Source organism: Arvicola amphibius, chromosome 3 (assembly GCF_903992535.2).
Source record: "Arvicola amphibius chromosome 3, mArvAmp1.2, whole genome shotgun sequence".
Taxonomy (NCBI): Eukaryota; Metazoa; Chordata; class Mammalia; order Rodentia; family Cricetidae; genus Arvicola; species Arvicola amphibius.
The window spans coordinates 105077301-105093116 of NC_052049.1; the positions used below are offsets into that span (position 1 = coordinate 105077301).

The 15816-nt window shown below is 42.8% G+C and overlaps 1 protein-coding gene across 6 annotated transcripts in view; it reads left to right on the forward strand.

Moving 5' to 3' along the window:
- The first annotated feature begins 1127 nt into the window (after positions 1 to 1127).
- Positions 1128 to 15816, forward strand: part of Msantd2 (Myb/SANT DNA binding domain containing 2) — a 34515-nt gene continuing 19826 nt past the window's right edge. For 4 of the 6 annotated variants that reach the window (XM_042054669.1, XM_038322014.1, XM_038322020.1 and 1 more), the window contains exon 1: positions 1128 to 1643. In XM_042054669.1, coding sequence (XP_041910603.1) covers positions 1128 to 1643 — 516 coding nt within the window. Of the gene's footprint in view, positions 1644 to 3259; positions 3370 to 15816 lie in introns of those variants that run through there. The other 2 variants (XR_005284633.2, XM_038322015.1) reach the window with 2 other exon arrangements.

The window sequence follows — 15816 nt, forward strand, 5'->3', positions numbered from 1 at the left end:
GCCAGCCTGGTCTACAGAGCAAGATCCAGGAAAGCCAGGGCTACACAGAGAAACCCTGTGTCAAAACACAAAACAAAACAAACCCCCCAAAAAATATACAAAACAAACAAACAAAAAGAATATAGATATATCTTACAGCTATGTGTTACTTCAGTGTTCTAGACTTTACAAAAATATTTAGGCATGACCGATGCATGCTAACATATCACCAGGTCAGAATAGCTGTCATAACTGGTAGTGCTATTCATTTCCTTGCACTTGACCGTATGGAAAACTGGGAGATTTATACGACTTCCAAATCATGGAAGATTGAAATACTGGAGTAGCTATTCTGCTGGCTCTAGAGTTCTTTCATGTCCATATATATATATGGTACAACAAGAAGAAAGACATCTAGTGACTCTGTCACTGGCTACACATACCCAGAGTAACACGAAAACAGGCTAGGCACTAGGCATGGAATAGAGAGCTTGTGGGTGTGGCTCAGTGGAAGGGTATTTGCCCAGTGGATCACATGAGTGTAATCAGTTTCTATAGCGGATGAGTTTCCCCGAAAAGCTAAAGCGTACACACTCTAGCGCACTTATCTGCTCCTAAAAGCCTCGTCCAGAACTGCTCCCCACAGCCTTCGCGCCTTGTCTTCCCCAACATACACTCTGTAGGGTTCCCTACTCTCCACCCTGGACATCAGTCTCTGTACCTAAGGGCGGGCTTAGAGGGAGGACAGGCATAGGGGAGGAGACAGGAAAATAGAAATAGCCAATTCGTCCTGAACTCGAGCCCCTCGCGGGCCTCACCCTTGTGGGGGCTGAGATTGGAGAGGAAGTGGGGAGGCTCCAATCAGTCCTCACTCCGGCGCCCTCATGCCCCCACCCTTGTCTGCTCGGGGCTCCGGGGCGCCCGGTCCCCGCCCGTCGCCTCTAAAGGGGAGCAGCCGGCGACAGCTCGCTCGTGGGGTAAAGTGGAGATCTGCGGGCCACACGAGCCCCCAAGACACGTCCTCCGTGCCCTCAGCGGGCAGCGAGCCGCCCAGCCCCGAGCCAGGCCCCAGGGCAACCCCGGAGACCGCGGTGGCCGGATGCGCGGGCGCGTCACTTCCGGGCGGTGCAGCGGCGGCGGCTTGGAAGATGGCTGCGCCCTGTGGCTCGGAGCTGCCCGCCAACTCGCCGCTAAAAATTCCGAAGATGGAGGTGCTCTCCCCGGCTTCTCCTGGCGACCTGAGCGACGGGAACCCATCACTGTCCGACCCTTCCACGCCGCGGGGAGCCTCCCCTCTCGGGCCGGGCAGCACGGCGGGCTCGGGGACCGCGGCGTCAGGGGGTCTCGGGCAGGGGCTGGGGGGCCGCAGCGCTGCCTCGTCCTCGGTTTCCTTCTCGCCGGGCGGCGGCGGCGGAGGTGGCGGGGCTGCGGCGGCCGCTGCCGCCGCCTGCCGGGGCATGTCGTGGACGCCGGCAGAGACTAACGCGCTCATCGCTGTGTGGGGCAACGAGCGGCTGGTGGAGGCGCGGTACCAGCAGCTGGAGGGAGCCGGCACGGTATTCGGCAGCAAGGCCCCCGGGCCGGCCATGTACGAGCGCGTGTCCCGGGCCCTGGCCGAGCTGGGCTACGAACGGACCCCGTCCCAGTGCCGGGAGCGCATCAAGGTAACCGGCCGCCCTGCCCGGGGCAGCGAACCAGAGGCAGAGAAGGCGGGGAAGCGGGCCTGGGGGCGGGGGCCGGGCCTAGCACGGGGCTCCCCTCCCGGGCCCCGGGTGCCCCTCGCGTCTCCCCTGCCTCTTTCTTCTCTCGCTGGGAAGGGGCGCTTCTTTCCAGATGGCCGCCAGCCCGTAGGTTTCCTGAGTTTGAAGTTGGGCGTGTCTGCCGCCGCCCCTCTTTCTTGCCAATTGAGGATGTTCCTGCGCTCTGAAGTTGGTAGTTTCTTATTGTGCGCGGGGCCGCACTGTCGCCGGTGCTGTCGCCCTTACTGTTTTGTTCCTAGGTAGAGGGGCTCTCAGGCTGAAGCTTTCCAGTTGGGATGGGATTGAGGAAGGGGCAGCAGGGGCCTGAATGAGCGCCCAGTGTAAGATTTTTTTTTAGTAAGTGATGGAGGTTTAAGAAAAAGCCTTAGGACGGCTGCCCTTTTGTGTCAGTCGCATTGCTTGTCACTTGAGGTGATAAGAACTAGTAAGGTTTGAGAAGCGTTGGAGAGTTGGAGAGGCTTAATGAAAGGCAGGTCGTGTATTGTTATCGAGGAGGTAGAGGACACCTTGAATGTTAGCCTGGCTGAAGATTGCATTGGAATTTGGATTGGCGATCTCTTCAAAGTTAGTGTGGTTTGAGAGGATCCTACTTCTGAGGAAGCTCTTTTCTTGACACCCAGTTTTTACTTCTTTCGTTAAGGCGCTGGATGCTGACAAGTAAAACAGTGTGCATCTGGCTGTCCTTGTGCATCTGCATGTTTAAATGCGGAGACTTAATGTGGGCTACATTTTACCATCAGCCCGCGCGCGGAGCGCTTTTTCTCAAGATTTGTCTAGGCGTTCGTGTCTGTCTTTGCAGACAAGGAGTTGTGGTTTAGTTATGTTCTTTCCCTTCTTCTAGAGTCTGCTAAAAGTTTCTCCCAGGCTTCTTTGAAATGATTACCAGTACTTAATTATAGTATTCATTTCTGATAATTGCAGGCACATTTTCTGGGGCATGAAAAACCACCATGAACAGTCATAACTGAGAATAATCACATTAGCAAACAAGCACAGAACTCAGTAAGAACGGCTCTGAGTAAGAGTAGTCACAATGAAGCTGGGACATTGTGCAGAGTTCATGAAGTCTTGACTCCTGTGGTGCTCGCTTCAAGACATTGTTACTTAGAAAACTTGCTCTAGAATCAGTGGTTTCATTATTACCAGCCAGCCCTTCAAGGAACTTGGCACCCACTGGAAAGTTAATTTAGATTATTTGGTGGTGTAATTTGAGGATTCTTATTGAACGCTGTTGTTAAACAAGAATGTAATTGAAATCATGTGTAATAGCGAAAAACTATTGTTCTTCGGATTTCATTCACGGCTTTCTCTTTAGGGTCATTCTTGTTAAGTTTGGGGCAGATTCTTTGCGCTGCTGTGGATAGAATCTGTCCACAAACTTTTCTGGAGTCCAGAGAGTGTCTTGGGCATTTGTAAACTATGCCTGTTTTCTTGATTTTTATTCATAGGACTTTCAAAGTGTACTATCAAAACCTTGCTGAATATAAATCTCTCCATAAAATTGTTTCTCAAACAACCAGGGAATATCTAGTTGGAATGCTTCATTATCCAGTTATGAGAAGGCAATCTAAAGCAAAGGAGATTGAGCCTCTGAAGAATTTAGAGGATCAGTTTACCTGTTTTCAGACAGGTAAGACCAAGTTGACCTCAAACTTCTAGTGTTTTGAGATTCTGAGTGGTTCTCTGATATGCTGCAGCAATTAACAGACAAGGCGGGCTGATGAATGTTTTGTGAAGTGCTTTACTCTGAATGATTTGGGTCAAGCAGTTCAGACTCTCTTGTTAAGGAATCTATTTCCTGGCAGAATAAAGATTAAGGACAAGTTCTGGTCTACCTTGTCCTTCAGTGCACCATCATACAGTCGGCACTGAATACTTCATTCACCAAATAAAGTTTAGAAAGAATTTTGGAAGGTTTTCTTGTTTTGCTTTTTGTTGCTGTGATAAAATACGGTCAAAACCAATGTGGGGAGGAAAGGGTTTTTTATTTGGCTTACAGGTTACAGTCCATTATTTAGGGAAGCAAGGTATCTTGGTTAACTTCTTAAAAAATTGCTCTGAAGAGACACCATGATCAAAGCAGTTTATTAAAGGCAACAGTTTTAGAGGGTAGGTTTAGGTGGGAAGCATGGCAGCAGACAAGGAGGCACGGTGCTGGAACAGTAGTTAAGAACTCACCTCTGATCTCCAAGCAGGAGGCAGAGAGAAAGAAACTGGGCCTGGTTACGCTTTTGAAGCTTAAAAGTCCACCCCCAGTGATACACTTTAATACTTCCCAAAACAGTTCCACCAACCAGGGACCAAACATATAAATATATGAGCCTGTGAGGTCATTTTCATTCAAACAAGCACACCAGGACAGAAGTTTAAGGAAGGAATCTGTAGGCAGGAACTGAGGAACTGCTTACTGGATTGCTTTCACTTGGTTTGCTCAGCTAGGCTTTTTTAATAGTGCAGGCACACCTTCCCAGGGATGGTACCTCCTCCTACATCAGTTAGCAATTAAATGCTTTACAGACGTGGCTACAACTAGTCTGATGGAGGCATTTCTTCAGCTGAGGTTCCTTCTTCTCAGGTATGTCTAGGTTTGTGTCAAGTTGATAAAAGCTGTGACTGAATTATAAAAGTTTATAGTGGTGTTATTAAATTTAAAAACAAAGACTTTGGAACCAAATTAAAAAATATATAGTATTAAAGCCAAGCTTCGAAGGGCTGAGGCGTTACAGCTCTATGGTGGAGTGCTTGCTTATTTTCTATAAGGCCTTGGAGTCAATCCCCAGCACTGTGAACAAATACAAAAACAAAACTGTTAATAATTCCCAAGCTTTGTTCCTTTAGAAAACTGTAAATGTGATCTTAAGCATAGAAGCAAATGTAGTCGCTGAAACCATACAATTATGAGACAACTGTCCAGGGAATGGAGAAAAATACAACCTTAAGTTCTTAGAGTCTTTGACCTAAAAATAAACCTTTTGGTTTCATTTTTTAGAAATACCATCTTAGAACAAGTAATTCAGAAGCCTCTTGTGACTGTTTATTGATAAGAAATGCGGGGGCTGGAGATAGATTCAGCTTAAGAGTGCTTCGAGCACCGGAGTTTGTTCCTAGGTACTCATGACTACTTGTAGTTCCATCTCCAGGGGATCGAATGCCCTCTTCTGTCCTCTGTGGGCAACTGCACATATATGGAATGCTAGTGTACACACACACACACACACACACACACACACACACGACACACATTCATGCACATAAATAAATCTGAAAAAAAAAAACAAAAAGAAATCCAATTAGTAATATCATTGTTTTTAGCTGTAGAAAATAAATGAAGAGAACCAGAAAGTTTTTTTGTTTTTGTTTTTTTTTTTTTTTTTAGATTTATCTTTTTGGGGGATGGGATGGGGTTGAGACAGGATTTCTCTGTGTAGCCCTGACTGTCCTGGAACTTGCTCTATAGACCAGGCTAGCTTTGAAGTCAGAGATCCACCTGCCTCTGCCTCCAGATTGCTGGTATTAAAGGCATGCACCACCACCACCACCACCCAACTATTTATCTTAAGTGAGTGTTTTGTCTGCATGTGTGTGTGTGGTGCCTGCAGAGTTAGATTGAGGGCATTGGATACCTGGAACTTAGAGTTATGGTTGATGGTGAACTACCAAGTGGGTGGGTGCTGGGAACCGAACCCTCATTCTCAGCAAGAGCAAGTGCACATTGTCACTGAGCCATTTCTTCAGCCCCAAACCAGGGAATTCTTGTATAGAGTAATGTAGCTTATTTAAATGTAAGCTCAGGGCTAGAGTGTTAGAGCTTGTGCTTCATTTGTGGAATTGCCTGGGTTCCATTCTCAACACTGCAGATTAAGCAAAACTCCTTAACAGGATATAGACAATACTGTAGTTACTGCCCAATCCGTTGTGCCCTTGCAGTATTCTCAATAAACTATTCTTAGAAAAAGAAGTCAACAAAAGCCTTAACAGACTTGCAGGGAGAAAGAATATCATGTGAGTCATTTATATTTCTTTTGTAATGTATTTGAAATTCCTGTAAGTATTCCGTTATGTAAAGTTAGAAAAGGGGGCGGGAAAGATGGCTCGGGTTGAGAAGAGTCCTGCTCTTCTTCACAGCGTCTGTGTTTGGTTTCAGCACTCACATGTAGGCCCACAGACATCTCACTCCAGGGGCACTAGCCACACAGTGATGCGCAGACAAAATACCCAGATGGATTAAATGGGGGGTGGGGTGTTTAGAGATAGTTATCAGTAAAATTCTTCATTTTTCATTTTTTTTTTGAGACAGGGATTCATATAGCCAAGGCTGGCTTTGAACTTGATAAGTAGATGAGGCTGGTTTTGAACTTCTTTTCCTTTTGTTTCTACCCTTTGCGTGTTGGGATTATAGGGCTATCCCACTATGCCCATCTCTAGTAAATAAGGATTTTGAATAATAATCAAATTTTCATTTAGATAATTTCTGTCTCTCTCTTTCTTCTGTAGTTTTTCTAGACGGGGTCTCACTATGTGTCCCTGGCTGTCCTAAAACTCACTCTGTAGAACAGGGTGGCCTCAAACTCACTGAGATCCCCCTGCCTCTGCCTCCCGGAGTGCTGGGATTAAAGGCGTGTGCCACCACCGCCCCATTTAGATAATTTGTTTGTAACATGGAATAACCTTCCTCATAAGAAGTCTGGGAAAGCTGACTTCCTCCTCTCCTAGCCCAACTACTTTCTTTAAGTATATTAGTTCTCTAGAGTATGTTTGTTATATGATGAAATGTTAAGATTATAAATATTAATAACTTTTGGATTTTGTTACTGAAATTAAACTTTTTAACATTGTTCAAGTGACTATATTTCTGAGCCTACAATATTTTAATTGAAAGTTAAATATAAACATTGTTTAGAGTTGTAGAGTTTTATTTTACGTCTGCCATGATGTTAGTATTTGCTCTGGTTTCTTTTCTTTTTTTGGATAAAATAGACATGTTTGAAACTGCTTTGCTACACAGATTGTTTACTCTGAAATTTTCTTGCATTTTTGTTTGCCAGAAGAAAATGTGTTTGCTAACAATTCCAGCCCAGTTTTGGAGTCAGATAAACAAATATAGAGGGCTGGTTTTTTATTTTTCTTTTGGTGTTGTTTTGTTTAATTGCATGGTTTTTCTTTTTCTGTAAACTTTTTCTTCGTATGTTCACTCACCAAATGGACCTTGAGTGTTTGTTATGCGTGGGACTGTCTGCTAGTCGTTAGAGTACAAAAAGAACTGCTAAATACAGTCTCTGGATTGTCTGCTCGTAGTTAGAACACAAAACGCTGCTAAAGATAGTTTCTGTAATCTAAGTGCTCTTACTCCAGCTGAAGCTTGTGTACACACACCGAAGAGCTGAGAAGATGAAATACAAATGATGCTCTACAGAGCGGTACTTGATTAAGTGGCAGAGGACTAAAGCAAGTTGTGTGGTGACTTCAGAAGGGAGGCCATCTTCTTCCTGCATCCTCAGTACTTGAAAGATCTGTCTTGACTTAGAGTTCATGAAAGCACTCACTTCTGAGCCAGATGCCACATTCACACTCCAGTCAGTTAATCTGATGCACTGCAAACCTTGTTCTCAAGTCCCATATTTTTGGATGTTCGCCAAAAGTTTGCCACTTGAGAGTTGGCTTTATGTCTCTGAGCAGATATATATGTCTAGCTTTACGTGCAGTTGAAAGGCAAGGTGACTGTGGCCTAACAAACTTGCCTTTGCTCTGTTTGTTCCATGCTGGTTAACCTTCAGAGTAGTCTTCTGTCTAGCAAACATAACATTTTTGGGGGACACTGCGTAGATTTGTACATTGAAATAACTTTTGTTATTTAATGCCCAAATCACAATACAGTGTATTTGGGCATTTATTTTAGCATATGCCTTCTCTTTGTGAGAACCAATTGAGCTGAGATAACTTGGAGCCAAAAGATGCCACTCCTCTTGTACAGCATTTTTGTTTTTCGAGACAGGGTTTCTGTGTATAGCTTTGGAACCTGTCCTGGAACTCACTCTGTACACCAGGCTGACCTTGAATTGACAGAGATCCACCTGCCTCTGCCTCCCGAGTTCTGAGACTAAAGACCTGCGCCACCACCACTGCCACCGCTTGCACAAGCATTTAATGGACTAGCCATTCCTGAGAACTTTCTTTATTTTTGGCAAGTCTTTTCCTTCTCTTTGTATTGAAAGATCTCTAAGAAATGTTGTAAAGCACTTAAATGGATCCAGTTAGATCTGTCTCTTATCATTGGTTATATATACTGTTGTCCCCATCTTACTGTCAAATGAAAGCTTGTTTATCACTTGAAAGTTTACTTGTTTGGGGTTGGAAGTGTGGCTCAGTGGTAGAACATTTATTTGCCACCATTGTAAAGGCCTTGGGTTCTATCCAAAGCACTGTATGAAATATAACAACCGCCAAAATCTGTTTTCTTTGAGCGGAGTATGGTGGCTTCTGCCTATAATCCTAGTACTAGGGCGGTTGAGTAGGTTCTATAGAAAGGTCAAGGTCTTCCTGGGCTAAGTTATCAAAGCCCTGTCTGTCTCATGAATCTTAGACTAGGGCTTCCAGCTTTAAAGAGATATGACAAGCCCTGCTAGAACTGTGGGTGAATGGAGTTCTCTCAGTTACATCCTAGAATTTTTTTTTAAACTTTTATCTAATGAAGAGTTAAGTGTGAGTCTGGGTCTGGATCTGATGACTTACATTTGCAATCCCAGTGCTCAGGAGGCAGAGGAAGAAGGATTACAAATTCAAGCCTGGCATGAGCTACATTCAGAGTGCCAAGCGAATCTGGAATACACAGAGAGACCCTGTACTAGTTACTTTTTTCCATTGCTGTCACAAAATATCTGACAAAAACAGCTTTTGGAAGGAAGGGTTTATTTTGATTCACAGTTGAGATGTAGTCCATTATTGCAAGGAAGTTGTAGCAGCAGGAATTTAAGGGAGCTGAGAATGTATTGTGTTCAAAGTAAGGTGGCAGAGAGATGAATGCTGCTGTCTAGCTGTTTTTTATTCAGCCTGAGACCCCATCACAGGGGATGATGCCACCAGCATTCAGTTAGTTTCCTTCCTCAGACCTTTCTGGAAACACCTTCATAGATATATTCACAGCTGTGTTTCCGTAAGTGAGTCCAAATTCAGTCTTATCCATCATAAAAAAAACAAACAAAAGGGAAACATATATATGTGTGTGTGTGTGTGTGTGTGTGTGTGTGTGTGTGTGTGTGTGTGTGTGTGTGTGTGTGTAACTGGGTATATAGCTATGGTAGAAACACTTACCCCTTCATGGATAAGCCTTGCTTGGATTCCTTCCACAGGACAGCAAAGGGGGCATGGTGGAGCAGTAGAATCCCAGCACTTGGGGGAGTGGAGACAGGAAGACAGGACTTTAAGGTCATTCTATATATATGACTCTATGACTATGGCTGATCTGGGTTACATGAGATCCTGTCTGAAAACCCAGAAAGGAAAAATATGAAACAAGCCATGTAGTATAAACGTTGCCATCCAATAAAACTTTTCTGTGATGATGGGAATGTTTGTGTCTGTTAGTTCTGATTGATTGCTATCACTTACATGTGACTACTGGCCCTTTGGAATGTGACTAGGGTGCCCAAGTAACTGGATTTTAAATTATATTTAGTTTCAATTAAGTTACTTAACCACCACTGCCCAAACTCTCAAGCACTCTTTAAAAAGGTTCCCTTGGCCACATACTCAGACCTCTAGGGGAAGGTCAGAATTCCTTTTACCTGTGATGCTGTTCTGTTTCTCTGTAGGAGGAGCCTTGTAATGGTACAGTGTTGGAGGTGGAGATTTTAGTTGAAGAACTACAGTATTACCCTAGTTGACTAGGACAGGTATTAAGTTCTTGGTTCTCTAGCACATGAAGTTTAGGAGGACTTTGTGTGATAATAGAAAGACTTTACACCTGCATTACCTGTTACAACAGACATTTAACACGGGTGCTGTTAAATAACTGAAATGTTACCAGAGTGGCTACAGATGAGTTTTGAATTTAATTTCATTTAAATATGAATAGCCACATGTCTCAGTGCTGTTATATTGGCCAGGACAACTTTGGAATTATGGTGTGCAAGTTTTTCTGCTGTGTAGTCCCCAAAGACTTGAAGTTCATGTACCATCTAAAACATTTTTAGGCAGATAGTAAAATTTAAATCAGGGACTGGAGAAATGGCTCAGCAATTAGGAACATTTGTTTCTATTACAAAGGACCTTGGTTTAGTTTCCAGCAACCACATAGTGGCTCACTCGTAGCTCCAATTCCAGGGGATCTGTTATCCTCCTGACCTCCATGGGCACCGGGTAAGAATGTGGTATACATACATACATACATATGGGTAGCAATTACACACATAAGCTAGATAAAATAAATCTAAAAACATTTTAAAATTTTATAGGAAATTACTGATACTTAAAATGCTTAATCTGGTTTGGGATAAGACAGATGCTGTAGAATTTATGAATAATGTGCTTTGAAGCTGAAGAATCCTTGTAATATTCTTGTTGGTAAGTGTTAGCAGATTTATGGAGTAGGAAATATTCTAGTTTACATTTGAAAGAGGCAGTGTTTTAAACCCATTGTTTTTTGTTTTTGTTTTTTGGTTTTTTTGGTCATTTTAAATTCAGAAGCCAAACTTTATTCCTAAAAATAAACAGTGGGTTTGTACTAATCTTCAAGTTTTTTAGGTCCCTGATCAATCAGCAGAGGAAAGCCCTGGGTAGCTTTTGGATATCTTTCTTGCCTGATAACAGTGGAACTCAATCCTTGAGATCTGGTGTTTCTTTAAGTCGTAAGGTCTGAAATAAAGACCTTAACTTTTTATTATGTACAATAAGTGTTTGAGAAGTACAGTGGTTCCTTTACCTTAAAGGAGTTACACACTGAAAAACTAGTTACTGGCTAGTGACATTTGTGTGTGGAGTTGGCATTGATACGCAGCTCATGTGGACACTACGCTTCAAGAGCACCTGTCATGTAGGCTCTCGGGCTTCACCTGAGGTGGGCAGAGGCGGTAGAGTAGAGGAGTGGCTGTGTGGTGTTCAGGAGCACCATAACCTGAGCCTTCTAAGTAGTGAAATTGTTCCAATTTTTTTGTTTGTTTTGTTTTTTGTTTTTCAAGATAGGGTTTCTCTATAGTCTTGGCTGTTTTGGAACTTGATTTATAAACCAGGTTGGCCTCGAACTCAGAGATGCACCTCCCTCTGCCTCCTGAGTGCTGGGATTAAAGGCATGTGCCCCTCCTGCCCCCCCCCCCCCCCCCCCGCTCTGTTTGAAAATTCTTAAGGATTATTTATTTATTTAAAAAAATATTTATTTATTTATTTAGTATATAATGCTCTGTCTGTGTATATTCCTGCAGGCCAGAAGAGGGCACCAGACCTCATTACAGATGGTTGTAGCCACCATGTGGTTGCTGGGAATTGAACTCAGGACCTTTGGAATAGTTGGCAATGCTCTTAACTGCTGAGCCATCTCTCCAGCCCTTAAGGATTATTTAAAAGCAGTGCCCTTTAATTAAAGAACAGTGCCATGTAGTACATGGCCTGTGGTGAAGGTGTGATTTAGGATCTGTGAATGATTGCTTTATAGTGTCGTGAAGAACCATCTGAAAGAGTAAACATAATTTTAGGGTGGCATGTGAGCAAATGCACCAATTCTAGGTAGTTTTTTTGATGATTAGAACATTTGTTTGTAGTATTGAACTATAGTTGTGTAAATATCTATAATTGCATTCCTTAAAACTGATTTTAAGAAAAGCCAGAGTTGTGCATTTTTGTTTGACTACAACCCACAAGAAGAATATATTTTACTCGGGGACTAGTACTCACATTAATATAATGTGTACATATAATAGAATAAGGTTCACAAAATATTAGTAATGATGACGATGATAGCTTATAGTGCTACAATAAATGTAGCATGTACCACAATTGTTTTAAGTGTTTTACAACCATTAACTTGCTGACAGCATGAGCACTTTATTCCAGTAGGTCCTGTCCTATTTGAACATAGGCAGACTAGCTTCAGAGTCCTCTTTAGTAACTATAGATATGGAAACACCTAACAGGGGCACCTGCCCCTGCTATGCCCTCTTTGTCGACCCCTGGCACTACATTGTTTTTCATTCTCTCCAGTCTTTGCCAGTGATGCTTCCCCTGGTAACCCCACCTGAGGGGCGCTCATCCATCCTATCCACAGCACAGTATAGTAGTCTCCAAACATTTGCACCTAATACTGGTATGAGGAAAATGAGAAGGAAGACATTGGTAGCTCAGAGTCACGTTGTCCCCACATGGTTTAAACTCTGGAGACAGCAGAATAGAAGAGCTAGAGAGAGGGGGAATGGGAGACAGCTTAAATTTCATCAAAGGGATTCACAGAGCCCCTTTCTTCATGTTCCCTATCCCAAGCTTTACATTTGTCTATGGAAATGCTTCTCATGAACAAGCATGTTACATTAGTGATTCTGTGGGTGTGGTTCTTTGCTCTCTTGCGCATTGGTAGAACAGTGATCAGTGTCAGCCTTTGCCTTGAAGACTCTGCATCAGTAGGAACCTATTTGCAGGGTCATGGAGTAGCCCAGAGATATTTGAGGCCCCCTCGATAATGTTTGCTATAAGATGACAGTGTAGGGACCAGGACATCTCCTGTTACTCTGTGTACACAGGCTCAGCCTACCCCTTCTCCCCAGACTGGCTTTCTTTATCCTTTTGACTTACTTCAGCCCCTGTTCAACCATCTTACTAGCTACCCTCTTGCATCACTAGGACCCCCCCTCCCTGCCCTTCATCTACTCCTTGTTTTGTCTCTCAGGCAGGGAGGCAAGATTTTGCTTTGTAGCTCAGACTGGCCTAGAACTCACTGTGTAACTAATTAACTCAGTTTGTTATTGAACTCATGACCTTGCTGCCTCAGCTTCCTATAATGCAGGAACTATAGCCTGGTACCAGTGACATCTTTACTAGAATGGTTGTTTCCAATGTGCATTGTCTAGGCCCCAAAATTGACTTCTCAAGCCATCCTACAGTTTGATACAAGAGGACTGAGCTGAGCTATAATCAGCACTTGGGAATAGAGTTGGGAAGATCACCCTGAGCTATATGACATGAGACCCTGCCACAATACCTCCCTAACCCCCACCTCCCTAAAAAAAAAAACTGGAAGATACAGAGATGAGACCCACATTTTTCATTCTGCTCTTTTTAAAAATTTTACTACATTTACATAGTGTGTATGTGGTGTGTGAGTGTGTGCTCTTGGGTGTTCACGTGCCGTGACACATCTTTTGGGAGTTGTTTCTCTCCTTTTACCAATGTGGATCCCAGAGATTGAACTTGGGTCATTCAGGCTTGGTGGCAAGCACCTTTACACCATGAGCCATTTGTCAGCCTTGTGCTCTTGCTAAAATTTTTTGTTTTATATTTAAATTTGGTTATTTTATATGTTTGGGCATTTTACCTGCATATATGTCTGTGCATCACATGTGTGCCTGGTGCTTACAGAGGCCAGATGAAAATGTGTTTCAGGGATCAAACTTTTACCTGCCTACTGACCCATCACTTGCCCACACTGCTTTTCTAGAGTTGTTACAACATGACATGAAGGCCCAGATTCTCCAGTGGAACTCTTGGTTGAGTGAAGGAAGGGTCAAGGGAAGCAGTAGTGAGGAGAAAGGAGACTGGAGACAAACTGGAGGTCAGCTGATGTCCCAGGGAAGTGGGGCTTTCTCCATCTAACAAAGCCTTTTAATCCACTTGCTCATTTTATAGCAGTCGTCGGCAGTGATGTGGACAGAGAGGGTCAGAGTGGAGGCATGGCGTCCCTTCTGAAGTCACCTTCGCAGTAAGTTAGGCAGACGGTGAGAGTGGTGGCTGTGAGGCTTGGGAGAGGAGAGCACATTCATTTCTGACACAGCTGTTGAGGGAGTTGTTGGATCTTAACTTGTCCTAGAACTGCCTGTCTTCTGCCAGTTCTTTGCTGTGGTCACAGATGACCTTTATGAAACTTTATGGCTAAGTTTTAGGCTTCATTACACACAACCCAGTGAGATAGAAACAGAACACCATGTTAGGACAGCCCTGCCCTGTGCCTGGAAGACACATTCTTTTAGCCTCCAGTCTGTCTGGTTTGGACAGATGTGGACAGAAGGTAGATTGTCCCACCCTTTTTTTATTTTTTAAAACATTGCCAGAGATTAAGATTTCAGTTTAAAAAGTTTAAATTATTAGCTTGCGCTGGTGGTGCACACCTTTAATCCCAGCACTTGGGAGGCAGAGGTAGGCAGGTCTCTGTGAGTTTGAGGCCATCCTGGTCTACAAGAGCTAGTTCCAGGACTGGCCCCAAAGCTACAGAGAAACCCTGTTGTGGATATTTTGAGACAAGATAGACATGGCAGGCCTAGTACTCACTAGGTGAACTAGGTTAGTCTCAAAGTTGCAACAATCTTCCTGTCACCTCCTCTGGAATGCTCATATTATGAGAGTATGCCACCAGATTGGGTCAGCTCTCATAAGTTAATTATCATACAAGTGTTGTTTTATTACTAGGCTAAGTATCATTAGCACAGCAATTCTCAGCCTGTGGGTCTCGATCCCCTTGGGTCAAATGACCCTTTTACAGAGGTCTCATATCAGATATCCTGCATATCAGGATATTTACATTATGACTAATAACAGTAGCAAAATTATATTTATGAAATAACAATGAAAATAATTCTATGGTTGGGATCACCACAACATGATAAACTGTATGTATTAAAGGGTCACAGCATTAGGAAGGTTGAGAATCACTGCATTAGCTGTATTTTACCATTGTGGGAAAAGCATACACCCTTTACCCCATCCCCGCTGCTATGGAAAGTCATGTTTAGAAAGTGAAATAAAATGGGAAAGAGCTGAGTTTCAAGAGCAACTAACAAGTGCTATTTAGTGCTTTGGATATTTATTTATTTGTGATTTTTGAGGCAGGGTTTTCCTATGTAGCTCTGGCTGTCTTTGAACTCACTTCATAGACTAGGCTGGCCTCAAACTCACAGAGATTCACCTGGTTCTGCCTCCTGAGTGCTGGGATTAAAGACATGCACCACCAAGCCTGGCAGTGCCTTATATTTTAAACAATTTTAAGAGTTACGGAATAAAGACATACTCCTTAGTTTTATCACTGTGGGGAGGGGGACTTATGTATCATGCTGTATTCTTAGTACTTTTGCCTTTGCAGAAATTTCCGTATATATTTAAAATGGATGTTTAATGAACCAGTGCCTCTTATGCATATGCCACATTTATCTGGAGTTTGTAATCTGTATTGGGCCTTTCCACTGTTCTGAATACTAGGTGAAAGATGTCTGCACTTGGAAAAAGACATGTGTTTAAATCTTTGTAATTATCACCTATTTGTAGTTTAGCGTCCTTGAGAGCCTGTGAAAATACTGTTTTTCTTGGCACTAACCAGGTGTTACCTTTTTACTTCATATGTGCTATTTAAGTCTTAGTGAGATAATAAATCTGTATCTTTTCTCAGGTATTCTAGGAATAACAGTCATCATTTCAGCTTTCTGTGTGTGTTCTCAGCTCTGTTAATGAATAACATTTAGCGCTATCTAATGTTATTGATTCAGTATAATTGATAGAGTAGACAGGAATTTGTTTACTTTTGTGTTTTCTAGTTGCAATTCTTTAGTCTGTGAGACGCCTATTGTAATAGCTCAAACTTCTAAAATTTACAGTAAAGTACTTTTTATCTTAGATTACTTCATTTATTCAAATAAGCCAATTATGTTTGTAAGTGATGTTAATAAAACCAAAATAAAAGTTCATATCAACCAAAAACTGCTTTTTATTATTTATTTAATTTATAAGTATTTTTCTCTCCATGGAAAGGTTGGGTTGTAATTATAAAGAAGACTGTTAGGAAAGCAGCAGGTCAACCTTGTATGTGGTTTCTGAACTGCATTACACACAATCTTAAAGAATTTGTATGCATTTCCCATCAAATATTTATGGAGCCATTTTCATATGCCATGCA